At 35.6% G+C, this 13,215-nt stretch overlaps 1 protein-coding gene across 50 annotated transcripts in view; it reads left to right on the top strand.

The window, feature by feature from the left end:
* The window catches only part of LOC105486665 (protein tyrosine phosphatase non-receptor type 20), a 123,713-nt gene that overhangs the window by 49,833 nt on the left and 60,665 nt on the right, over positions 1–13,215 (top strand). For 48 of the 50 annotated variants that reach the window (XR_011607897.1, XR_011607899.1, XR_011607898.1 and 45 more), the window contains one exon: positions 1,703–1,815. Coding sequence is in view for 45 of the 50 variants with exons in the window: in XM_071069924.1 (XP_070926025.1) it covers positions 1,703–1,815 (113 nt within the window). In the remaining 5 variants the exon portion in view is untranslated. Of the gene's footprint in view, positions 1–1,702; positions 1,816–3,653; positions 3,760–11,997; positions 12,106–13,215 lie in introns of those variants that run through there. The other 2 variants (XM_011749682.2, XM_011749683.2) reach the window with 2 other exon arrangements.

Below are 13,215 nucleotides of genomic sequence, written 5' to 3'. Positions count from 1 at the left end.
ATGTACAATGTAGTAAACATTATTTTAGAGTCAAAAATCCAAAGATTGCGGGTACAGAAGACTGACTATGCATGAGGGAGGTTTCCCACAAGCTTCTCTGAAGAAAAGATATTTTAGTTGAATTTAGGATTTAATTAAATAGAAACCTAGCAGGTGAAAAGGAGAAGAACGTTTCAGGCAAGAGGAAGAAGTTTGAGCGAGGGTAAGGAGTTGTGAAAATATCTTACTAATGGGGAGAAATATTAGGTGCCAAGAGTCGTAGGGTGTGTGTGAGGTGGAATGCCAGGAAGCTGGAGAAGATGAGAGGTGGAGCCCAAAATACAGCGTGGGCTGGGGTGGGAAGTAACGCCATATATGTGAAGCTGAGTATACATTTTATTCAGTCTGTTAAAATGAAAAGGATGCATAGGGGGGGTCTTTTTGTTTTATTTGTGAAACTGTCTATTTATCCACACAGAAGAAGGAATGCTGGTGGCAAGGTGAGGATAGCTGGAAGTGGCAGTCAGTGGAGATTAATTAAATGTTTATAGTAATCCAAGAAAAAATGAGAAGGAGAAAAGAGTAAGAAACCCGAAATGCCTTACAGAAGTAAAAGAAAAAGGCATTTATTTTGCTAAGGTTAAAGCATACAGTGGAGGTAGGAAATCAGTGGAGATGGTGATGAAAAAGTACACAGAGGCCACCTGGCCAATATCTTAAACTTAGGTATCTGATAAGGGGCTTTGATTTATCCTGATATTGGTGGGCAGGTGTAATTAAGTTTGTGTTTTAGTAAGAATTTTCTCTAAACATTGAAGGTTAGATGCGGAAGTCAAGTTAGGAGGATTTTGCTAGGTAGGGTTGCAAATGAAAATGCAACAGGAGCCAAGTTGATAACATTAGCGAGTCAGCTGAGTATGGAGAGGTTGCAAAGGAAACAGAAAGTGAATATGGGCTAGTATTTGAAAAATCTGTTAACGATTAGTAGCTAGACAGAGTTTAAAGCATTTCCTATTTTTTAGATACAGAAAAGTGAGTATGATATGAAAGAATTTGTAGATAGGGAGTGATTCATGATATGTTAAAAAATATATATAAGTTATAGAAAGTACCTTAGAGGAGGTAGAAGGAATCAGGTTAAGAACATGGAAGGATGAATTTTGAACAGGCAGAAAGCAAGGAATAAGAAAGACATTGATGCATCTAAGTAAATGTTTTAAAAGATAATTGAAAGAATTTCTATTTTCTGGTATTTTCTAGAAGAAGTTACAGTTTTACTAAGGCGGAGAAAGTATTAAGATAAGGACTCTAACAGGATGGTGGCTTGGAATTAGCTGCCATGGAAGAGTGGTACAGGAAACCAACCAGGGACATGGTGGTGTTTTCCAAATGGCTCTCTGCTGATATTAGAAAGCCCAGTAACCCTAGTACTTCCCTCCCGCAGCCTAGGTAGAGGAGAGGAGAAGGTAAATAGGCGGATGGATCTGAGGCGACTAGTTTGCAAGGTAAAAGTAGTGGGAGGAGATGGAGTTTATGATCAGACATTGGGATTTGGGAATTATCTCACAAGTGAGCCAATTTCAGGTGATGACAATGGGAGTGGGTGACTGAATTGAAATGGAAGTGAATGTCAATTAAATAATCAATAAAGGTGATTAGAAAGTATTTCTCAAATGTATATATTCTTTGAAACCATGGGCAAATATATACATTTCTTTTCTAGTGGCAGTGATCCCAGCATGTGGACAGCCAGAGTCCCCTTCAGAAGAGACAGGTTGAGCAGTGAGAACGAGGAGCCTGCAGGGCCCTCACAGGCTCTCTCCCCACTACTTTCTGGTATGACATCATCCTATTTGTAGTAACAAGTTGAGGCTCTATTTTAGAGATATGCACAAAGATATTTCTATTACCAATGAAAGAAAGAGCTAGGAAAAACTTCAAAAAATGGGAAAATATGCTTTTCTAGGATTTTCTTTTAAAAATAAAAAAATACAATTAAAAAAATGCTCCACACCCCATATTCAGAATGGCTAATTTCTGTCCTTTCTTCAAGTATTTTAAGGTATTAAATATGTCAGTTTAGTAAAATCCATTTTTTTAAAGCTAGATATTTTATAGATTTGAAAAATAACAACCTGCTTCCTAATTTCCTTTTTAAAAATTTGTTGCACAATATATGCTTTGTAAGTAAAATAATAACATTTTTGGATTACAAATTATCACATGTTTATGGTGGGGAAAAAAGAAAACAACAAATATGCATAACGAATTATAACACTGAAGAATATTTCAGAACTGTTTGTGTATGTGTATTTACATGTATATATAATATAAATGTAATTAGAACTATGAATATATACTTTATATATGTGTGTGTGTATATATATATATTTATAAAATTTGTATTTGTAAACTTGGGGGATCACATGCACACCTCAAAAACCTTGGAGTTGGAGAGGATCTTGGAGGTCATCCATAACCAACGTCCCATCAAATGTTGGAAACATCTTCTCTAATGACTTTATTTGAAACATATCAAACCCAATTAAGAAAATATCATATTACACAATTATTAAACTGCAGATCTCATACAAAAATATTGCTAAATATTATAGGGGTATAGAAAACTGTATTTTCTTTCATATGACTAGACAGTTATACCAGCACTATTCACTAAATAAACCACATTTCCCAAATGAATTTATATATACTTTTATCACGTATTAAGTTTCTAAAAATGTTTGATCCTTTTGTATTCTCTAAATTTTTTTACTAATTGACTTGTTTGTTCCTGTGGACATATTATAGTATTCTGTTTTGATTCTACTCATTCTAAATTTATCTGGAAAGGAAAATCCTCCCTCTAATTTTTAAAAAATACATTGTTGTAGCTGTTTGGGCAAGTTTTTGCTACCTCGGTGATTTTAAATTATTTTGTGCATTCTTGTGTAAACTTGTTTGAAATTTAGATAGAATGACATGCCAGTTATATTCATTCAGGTAGGATTGGCACTGTTGTGATTTTAGGTTCTTCCTTCCACATATAGAATGAGGGGAGTCAAGAGATCATCCACAGTGCATCGGAGCACAGAATAGCTGCTGCCCCATGTTCGCCTCCCATATCTGACATGAGGATGAGGACCTCGCTTGTGCCCTGTCTTAGCTGGAAACATTCAGGAAACAGAATTCTGGGAAAAGTGGTCCAGCCTAGCCATGTTAACATATTATAAAGCTGTCACAGTCCACACTATATACAAAATATACAAAAATAGTTTGTTATAAGAATATGCTTTTGTAAAATGAGGCATAATTTTAATTAATTAAAACATGCTTAATTAAACTGAGGCATACAGGAAAATTCACCGTTTTAGCATACGGTTCTATGAGGTTTGACCCAGGTTTGCCACCACAATCAAGGTATAGTACATTTCTATCTCCCCACACATTTCTCTTGTATTTTTTTGTAGTTAACTCAACCCTACCACCAGTGCCTAGCAACCAGTAATCTATTTTCATTCTCTTTACTTTTGTCTTTTTCAAGGTATTATATAAAAGGAATCATAAATATGTAGCCTTTTGAGTCCAACTTCTTTCACTTAGCATAATTCTTTTGATATTCATCTGTGTCATTGCATTTATCAGTATTTAATTTCTTTTTTATTGAATAGTATTCCATTCACCAGTTGAAGGACACTGGGTTGTTTCCAGATTTTGGCAATTATGGATAATACCACAGATATTCACAAACTTTGTGTAAACATAAGTTTCCATTACTTTAAGGTAAATATCTAGGAGTGGGATTGCTGGGTCATAAGTGTATAATAGACAAACTGTATTCCAAAGAAGCTGTACTAATGTTATTGGTTGCTTTTTACTTTTTTTTTTTCCTATTCTTTTTACTCTTTGTATTTCAGTTAGGTAATTTCTGTCAACCTATCTTCAAGTTTACTGATTCCTTTCTTGGTTGTGTCGAGTCTACTAATGAACACATTGAAAGCATACAGTGTTTTTTTATGTACAACATTTCCATTTGACACCTCCTTACAGATTCTGTCTCTGTTGATAATGCATTTTGTCTGCATTTTTCATAGAGCTTAAACATGTTAATGATAGTTATTTAAAATTCCCTGTTGGATAACTCTGACAGATGGGTTGTTGCTGATACTTTTTTCTGTGATTGCTTTGCTTTTCGACACTGGCTTCTGTTGTTGCAGCTGCTGCAGCTTCATTATATGTCTATATATCTGATTGAGTGTTGGTACTGGGTGTAGAAAAAAAGAGACTGAAGTAAATAGAATTTATGCCTAGAAATAGTCATGCCTATTCCTCTGGTAGGCCATTTAGGACATGAGCTGGGTTTTGGTTTTGTGTTGCTCTCATTACCTATAGTGAACCATTGGCTTAGAATTCCTTAGGATTTAGCTTGTGTGCAGGGTGGCAGCTGGGGTGCTAAAGAGTTTTTATTGTTGGCCTTTTCCTATTTCATCCTCAACTTTGGGCCTTCCCTGTGTGCCTGTGCTTCAGAAGGGCTCTCTCTCCTTCTTCTGCCCATCTTCCAGCAGTAGACTGGTGCTTGCTTGCCTGGGGAGGGAGGGCCAAGTCATTGTTTCTTGTCCTATTCCATTATCAGCCTTGGGCAGGTCCTCCATCCCTGATCCTCAGTGACAGGCTTGGTCAGTGATACTACCCCTTCTCATGGCATCCAGACTCTGCCTGACTCCTTTGGTAAGTCCATAGTGGAGAAGGTTTCCTCCCCTTCACTTAGTGTAGTGGTAGGAGTTTTGTAATAATAATGGCATCAAATCCTGGACTCAGGACTGCTTTCTGCACCTTCTCCAGGAATAGAGGGGTTTTGTTTGCTCTTTTCCCAACTGCAGTGTGTCTACACTTATATACAGCAGGAATTGATGCTCCTCCTCCTGCAGTGTGAGGCTTTTATTCTGGGAAAAATAGGTCTTAGTGAGGCTTTATGCATTTTCTACCATGACAGTAGCTCCCCTCCTCCAAGCCTACCCTTCTGAGGGAATGGTTCTTCCCATCTCCTGCTCTGCTCTCAGTCTTTCTTATGAGCACCTGTTGGAGGTCTGTGAATTTGAGTCTTTGAATGTGTGCAAGTTCTCTTTGTGTCTGTGGCTTTACGCTGTTCTGTATTGTCACACTGGCCCACATCCAGCTATCAGCAGTACATTTATGTACAGTACATTTTATGTCTGAATACTTCTTTCCCATTTGTATAGTGCCTGGTATCTCTTTCTCCTTTGAACTGCAACAGGGAGCCAGTGTTCATGTCCTGTCACTCTTTAGGAGAGTCTGTCTTTCCTTAGATTTCAGACTACTTGGTTGCCCTGCAACTTCAGCTCTCTGATGGGTTCAAAATTTTTGATTTAGTGCTTTGTTTTTTCAACTTGTATATATTGTTAGGGTATGAGTGATGCTCATACTAGCTTTCTATATTTAGGCAGAAATGGAATTTTGAATATAAATATATTTTAAAAATAAAAATAAGAACATATTCCTTTGCAAACAGGGAATACCATGTCTTAGCTGTTAGAGTAAGGCCAGTTCCTAGGGAAAAGTAGATAGACATTGCTTTTTTCTTTCTTAGTACCCTCCGTGTCAGTTTCAGTTTAGAACTATGGTTAAGCTCCTCCTAGGGTCTGTTTCTGAGGTCTATGCTCACAAAGGATTAATGACTAGAAAATATAAAGAACTGCATATTAATAAGTAAAAGATAACCAAATAGAAAGATGGGCAAAACACATTAACAGGCATTTCACAGAAGAGAAAATAAGAAAAAGTGGTCCAACCTAATTTTGAATCAGGGAAGTGAAAATTAAATCATATTGAAATAATAATTTACACTGACTAGATGGTTTCCATTTTTTAAAATGTGATAATAGTTAATATTGGTGAGTATGTGGCTTGATGGAAACCATTTTGGAAAATAATTTGGTGTTTTTTTTAATGTGCACATGCCATATGTCCTAGCAATTTCCTTCCTGGTTATTTATCTTAGAGAAACTCTTTTCCTTTTGTAACAGAAGACATATGCAAGAATGTCCATACTAGGCTTGTTTGTAATAGACTTCAACTGTAAATAACTCAGATATCTGTCAACACCAGCATGTATGAATTAAATATTGTATTTTGTTTAATGTGAAGATGAATAAACCCAGATGCAGTCTTAGCAAAAAAGTCGAGATTTAAAACAAAATAATTTAATCTATATAAACTTGCAAAAAATGCAAAACAGCATAAAGGGTAAACAAAACAAACAAAAGGAATGATAGCACAATTCAGAATAGTGATTATACCCTGAGGGAGGAGGACGAGGAATGAGGTCTGGGAAGGGGACACAGGAGCATCAGGGGCTAATGTTCTGTTTTAAATTGGGTATGTATTGTTCTTTTTCTTAAAGATATTTCACTTAATTATTATTTTGTATCTATTTAACATTTAATAAAATATTTTAAAAGCCAAAATTTAAAAAATAAATTATAAAGTTAACATATGCTAATATTTTAATGAAAATCAATATAGAATGATATCGAGAAAAAGTTAATAATTTCCTCCCGTCATCTTGAATCCTGATTCAGAGGCAACCAATATTAATAGTTTATCTAACAATACACAAAGATATAAAAACAGATTTTCTGTTTAAAGTTTAAATGAAAATTGATGTGTGCTCTACAACTCTACAATTACTCTGCAACCATAGTTTTTAAAATTTAAACTGTATTATGTACATAGGTTAAGACATATTCTAACATAGGATTAATGGTTGTCTAATATTTCATTGTATGTAGATACCATAATACATTCACTCATTCTCCAATTGACTTTTTCTGCATTATATATTTTTACACATTTCCTAAGTACTGATACTTTGATTTTGGTTAGATTCCCTAAAGTAAGATAGTTAAGAAAAAGTTTATGTTCATCTTATATTTTAATGGGCAATACCAGATTCCTTTCCAAAAGCTTAGAGAAATTTATTGTTACCCTAAGCTGTTAGGGATGGTTCAATTTTCCCACCTTCCTATTATTATTAGATAACCCTTTTTCTAATTTTTGCTAATCTGATGGATGAAAAACAGCATCTCCTTATTATTCAAATTTTTGTTATACTGATTACTAGTAGGATCAATTATCTTTTTTTGAGACAGAGTCTGGTTCTCTCGCCCAGGCTGGAGTGCAATGGCGTGATCTCGGCTCACTGAAACCTCTGCCTCCCAGGTTCAAGCAACTCTCCTGCCTCAGCATCCTGAGTAGCTGGGGCCACAGGCACGCACCACCATGCCTGGCTAATTTTTGTATTTTTAGTAGAGACCAGGTTTCACCATGTTGGCCAGGCTGGTCTTGAACTCCTGACATTGTGATCCACCCCCCTTGGTCTCCCAAAGTGCTGGGATTACAGGCATGAGCCACTACACCCGGCCAGGATCAAGTATCTTAATATATGTTTATTAACTTCTTCTTGGGTTTGCGTATTTATACACTTTGTTCATTGTTTTTCTTTTCTTATTAATTTGTAGGAACTCTTCACATGTTGGAAATTTTAACATGTTGTCTGTCCTACAAATGTGCTACAAATTGTGACCCTCAATTCTATATCTTAAGAAGGGAGACCTTCATGAACATTCTTAATTTCTAAAATGCTTAAAAAGGTCTTCTTTACAGGAAAAACATACAAATATTCTCCTAAATTTTCTTCAGAATTTTTATTCATTTATTTTGCTTAGATCATGACTCTGCAGTTTGTTACTAAATATTATAGGGGTATAGAAAACTGTATTTTCTTTCATATGACTAGACAGTTATACCAGCACTATTCACTAAGTAAACCACATTTCCCAAATGAATTTATGTATACTTTTATCACGTATTAAGTTTCCAAAAATGTTTGATCCTTTTGTATTCTCTAAATTTTTTTACTAATTGACTTGTTTGTTCCTGTGGACATATTATAGTATTCTGTTTTGATTCTATTCATTCTAAATATATCTGGAAAGGAAAATCCTCCCTCTAACTTTTTAAAAAATACATTGTTGTAGCTGTTTGGGCAAGTTTTTGCTACCTCGGTGATTTTAAATTATTTTGTGCATTCTTGTGTAAACTTGTTTGAAATTTAGATAGAATGACATGTCAGTTATATTCATTCAGGTAGGATTGGCACTGTTGTGATTTTAGGTTCTTCTTTCCACATATAGAATGAGGGGAGTCAAGAGATCATCCACAGTGCATCTGAGCACAGAATAGCTGCTGCCCCATGTTCGCCTCCCATATCTGACATGAGGATGAGGACCTCGCTTGTGCCCTGTCTGGCTGGAAACATTCAGGAAACAGAATTCTGGGAAAAGTGGTCCAGCCTAGCCATGTTAACATATTATAAAGCTGTCATGGTCCACACTATATCAGGCTGGCACCCATACACATTGTTTTAAATGTTACTTAATATCCAAATAAAGACAACATTATGCTTGCGTCTACAGTGATAAAACTAATCTGTGTACAACTGAAAACATTCTCTCCCCTTCTCCAAAAGTGTCTCTTTCTTATCTTCAGTGATAGTCTTTCTTTTCCAAGTGATTCATATTCCCTTTAATACTTTTAAAAGAAAACAAAAATATGATATATATACAATATGCATATCAAAAAAGAAAAAGTCACAATATTATATCCCTGTTCATGCAGCTGGTCACATGGTTGTATCTGGTTTTGATCACTGCTGTCTTACACCTGTTTGGTATTCTCTTTCAGCTCAGCAAACATCCTATTTGGTTGTGGTTCCTGGTCTGATAGGGTGACCCAAACATTCATTCCTCAAGATCTAAGTCATTAGTAGTTCTGCCTGGATTGGGTGGTTGTAGTTTTCCATTGACTTTAATCACCTTGGCACACCCTAGAGGATCACTGGCATGGCAGACATATTCCTCCTTACCCCATTGGATAGCAGTAGCCCCGTTTCCCCTTAATACTTAGAATCCAGCGTACTAGGCAGTGTAGTAATCCCTCTTTCCATGATGATTCAGTAGCATATGAGGAGCCCAAAATGGCCTAGTGGCGTTCTCCAATTCCAATTCAATGGATTTGTAGTTGTTTCTCCTGATGGAAGCATTCCTCACTCTGTTTAGGTCTGCTTTGATTTCTTTCATCAGTGTTTGTTTGTTTTGCAGTCTTAACATATAGATTGTATATATGTTTTGTTACATTCATATCTAAGTATTCCATATGTTTTGGTGCTATTGTAAATGGGACTTATGAAAAATATTGTAGCTTCTATTGTTCATTGATAGTAGAAATATGATTGATTTTTGTATATTACCCATGTGTTACCCTTCAACCTTCCTAAACTCTCATTAATTCTAGGACCTTTTAAATATATTTTTTGGAATTTTTTTATGTAGATACTTATGTTGGTGAATAAACATAGTTTTATTTTTCTACCTTTACAATGCATATGCCTTTCCTTCCTTCCTTCCTTCCTTCCTTCCTTCCTTCCTTCCTTCCCTTCCTTCCTTCCTTCCTTCCTTCCTTCCTTCCTTCCTTCCTTCCTTCCTTCCTTCCTTCCTTCCTTCCTTCCTTCCTTTCCTTCCTTCCTTCCTTCCTTCCTTCCTTCCTTCCTTCCTTCCTTCCTTCCTTCCTTCCTTTCCTTCCTTCCTTCCTTCCTTCCTTCCTTCCTTCCTTCCTTCCTTCCTTCCTTCCTCCCTCCCTCCCTCCTCCTCCTCTTTCTTTCTCTTTTCCTTCCTTCCTTCCTCCCTCCCTCCCTCCCTCCCTCCCTCTCTCTCTCTCTCTCTCTCTCTCTTTCTTTCTTTCTTTCTTTCTTTCTTTCTTTCTTTCTTTCTTTCTTTCTTTCTTTCTTTCTTTCTTTCTTTCTTTCTTTCTTTCTTTTTCTTTCTTTCCTTCCTCCCTCCCTCCCTCCCTCCCTCCCTTCCTTCCTTCCTTTTATTTTTTTTGACTTACTGACTTATTGCATTAGCATTAACCTTTGGTACAATGTTGAATAAGAGGAAAGAGAGTGGACATCTTTCTAGATTCTCCATTTTGGGGAGAAAGCATTCTGTTTTTCATCATAAAGTATAATGTTAGCTGTAGGATTTTTGTGAATGCCATTTATCAGATTAAGGGAGCCTTCCTTTTATTCTAGTTTCCCGAAGAGTTATTATGAATGGACTCTTACTTTTGTTAAATGCGTTTTCTGCATCTATTGAGATGATCATATAGTTTTTCTTTTTTTGCCTGTTGATATATGATGAGTTACTTTGGTTGATTTCCAAATATCTAACGTGCTTTGCATTCCAGGGATAAGCCCAACTTGGTCATGGTATAATATTGTTTTTATCTTTTACGATTTGATTTGCTAGTATTTTCCTGAAGACTTTTTCTGTGTTTATATTCATGACGGATATTGATCTGTAATTTTCTTTTTTGTGATATCCTTTTCTGGTTTTAGTATCAGAGTAATGCTTTCCTTATAAAATTATTTGGAAGTGTTTTCTCCTCTTCAATATTCTGGAAAAGTTTGTATAAAATTGGTAGTATCGCTTCCTTAAGTGTTTGGTAAAATTCACCAGTGAGGCCAACTGGACCCGGAATTTGTGAGGTTTCTAAATACATATTTGTGTTAGTTTTTTTTTTTTTTTTTTTTTTTTTTTTTTTTTTTGCGGGGGGAGGTTTTTATAACAAAGTATCGAAGAATTGCTCTCATGATTCTGTGGGCTAGCAGTCCAACATCAAGGTGTCAGCAAAGTTGATTTCTTCTGAGGCCTCTCTCCTTGGCTTGCAGGTGGCCCTCTTTCCTCTGTGTCTTCACATGGTCTTCCTGCTGTGTATATCTGTGTCTTATCTCTGTGATAAGGATACCAGTTACATTACATTAAGGGCTATTCTAATGACTTCATTTTAACTGAATCATCTCTTTATAGACCCTATCTCCAAAGGCGGTCACATTTAGTTACTGGGAGTTAGGACTTAGTATATATGTATTTTTTGGGGGATTACACAATTCAGCCCACAACAGTATTCAATTTATTTAATTGATATAGGACTATTTAGGTTGTCTTTCTCTTTTTTTTTTAATGAGCTTTGGCAGTTTGTATTTTTCAGTGAATTTGTCCCATTCATGTAAATTGTCTAACTTATGGCACTAGAGTTGTTTGTAATATTCCCTTATTAACTTTTTAATGTCTTATCTTCATTGATCACCTCTCTTTTTTTTTCAATTACATAAAATGTGTCTTTGTTCTGTGTTTCTTGATCAGTTTGGCTAGATACTGCATCAATTCTATTGATATTTTCCAAGAACTAGCCTTTAGTTTCACTTACTTTCTCATTGTTTTCAATTTCATCGATTTCTGCTTTTTATTATTTCCTTTTTCCTTCTTGCTTTGGATTTTATCTTTTCTTAATTTATTAAGGTGGAAACTTAGATTACTGATATATTTCTTTTTCATAAATACAACTGGCCCGCCGGGCGCGGTGGCTCACGCCTGTAATCCCAGCACTTTGGGAGGCCGAGACGGGCGGATCACGAGGTCAGGAGATCGAGACCATCCTGGCTAACACGGTGAAACCCCGTCTCTACTAAAAAATACAAAAAACTAGCCGGGCGAGGTGGCGGGCGCCTATAGTCCCAGCTACTCGGGAGGCTGAGGCAGGAGAATGGCGTGAACCCGGGAGGCGGAGCTTGCAGAGAGCTGAGATCCGGCCACCGCACTCCAGCCTGGGTGACAGAGCGAGACTCCGTCTCAAAAAAAAAAAAAAAAAAAAAATACGACTGGCCCTCCATATCTGTAGATTCTGCATCTGCAAATTCAACCAACTGTGGATCAAAGATATTTTAAGAACAAAGATAACAATACAACAACAAAAAATTACAAATTTTAAAAATATAGTATAGCAACTATTTACATGGCATTTATGTTGTATTAGGTATAAGTAATCTAGACATGATTTAAAGTATCTGAGAGAGAGGATGTGTTTAGATTATATGCAAATACTATGCTATTTTATGTAAAGGACTTGAGCATCCGAGGATTTTGGTATTCGTGGGAGGTCCTGGAACCAATCCCTTGCAAATACAGAGGGACAACAGTAGTACAAGCATTTAATACAACAAATCTTCCTGTAAGTACTGCTTTAGTTGCATCCCACACATTTTGAAGTGTTTTTATTTTCATTCAATTTATAATGTTTTCTCATTCTAAGTAGCAAAGGATGGAACAATTTGAACAACAATCTAATGTAGCAGTGGATTATAGTATGAAGTATAAAATAATCTTCCATGAGTTCATACTGATATAAATAAATGATTAAATATGTTAATAAATGGGAAAGAAGAGACGAATCTCCCATGCAGAAGAATTTGTGATAAATTACATTGATATTCAATTTTAAAGGAAGTGGATCATAATTTCCCAACTCTTAAGTGTGGGTTGCACATATTGACTTTCTTTCAAAAAGTACAGTATGGCCAGAGGAGTACAAAGAATAATTGCATAGTAGAGAAACCTAATAAACACTACTGCAGCCAGGTGATCAAGGTCACCATCAACTGTCGTACATCATGTTGATAGAATATACCCTTGATACTATGGATAAATATGGCACTCTACTTCTGTGATCTTATTCCTGAAAACCCATAACCCCAGTCTTAATCATGACAAAAAAAATAGACAAATTTCAATAGTAAGGCATTGAAGAATACACCTGGCCAATACTCTTCAAACCTATCAAGGTCATCAAAAACAAGGAAATCTGAGAAGCCGTTGTAGCCAAAAGTTGCCCGAGGAGACCTGACAACTAAATACAATGTTTTATCCTAGATGGGCTCCTGAAACAGTAAAAAGACATTAAGGAAATCTAAGAAAACCAAAATACAGTATGCACTTTAGTTAACAAAAATGTATCAATATTGGTTCAATACTAATGAATGTACCACCCAAATGTAAAACATTAATAGTAAGTGAAACTTTGGCAGGGAATATATGGGAATTCTATGTGCTCATTTTTTTAATATAAAACTTTTCTAAAAAATAAAATCTATACATTTTTAACAAAATGTCTTCCTATTTCTCTTGTGACTTCCTCTTTGATCAACGGGTTACTTAGCTGTATTTTCTCCAAATTATTTTTATTGTAGTAAACTTTACATAACATAACATTTACTATCTTAACCATTTTAAGTATATATGTCAGTATTATTAATTATATTTTTAAAAATTTGTTTGTACCTTT

Source organism: Macaca nemestrina, chromosome 9 (assembly GCF_043159975.1).
Source record: "Macaca nemestrina isolate mMacNem1 chromosome 9, mMacNem.hap1, whole genome shotgun sequence".
Taxonomy (NCBI): domain Eukaryota; kingdom Metazoa; phylum Chordata; class Mammalia; order Primates; family Cercopithecidae; genus Macaca; species Macaca nemestrina.
Note: the sequence above shows the minus strand (reverse complement) of the source record. Positions and strands in the feature narration are given on the sequence as shown.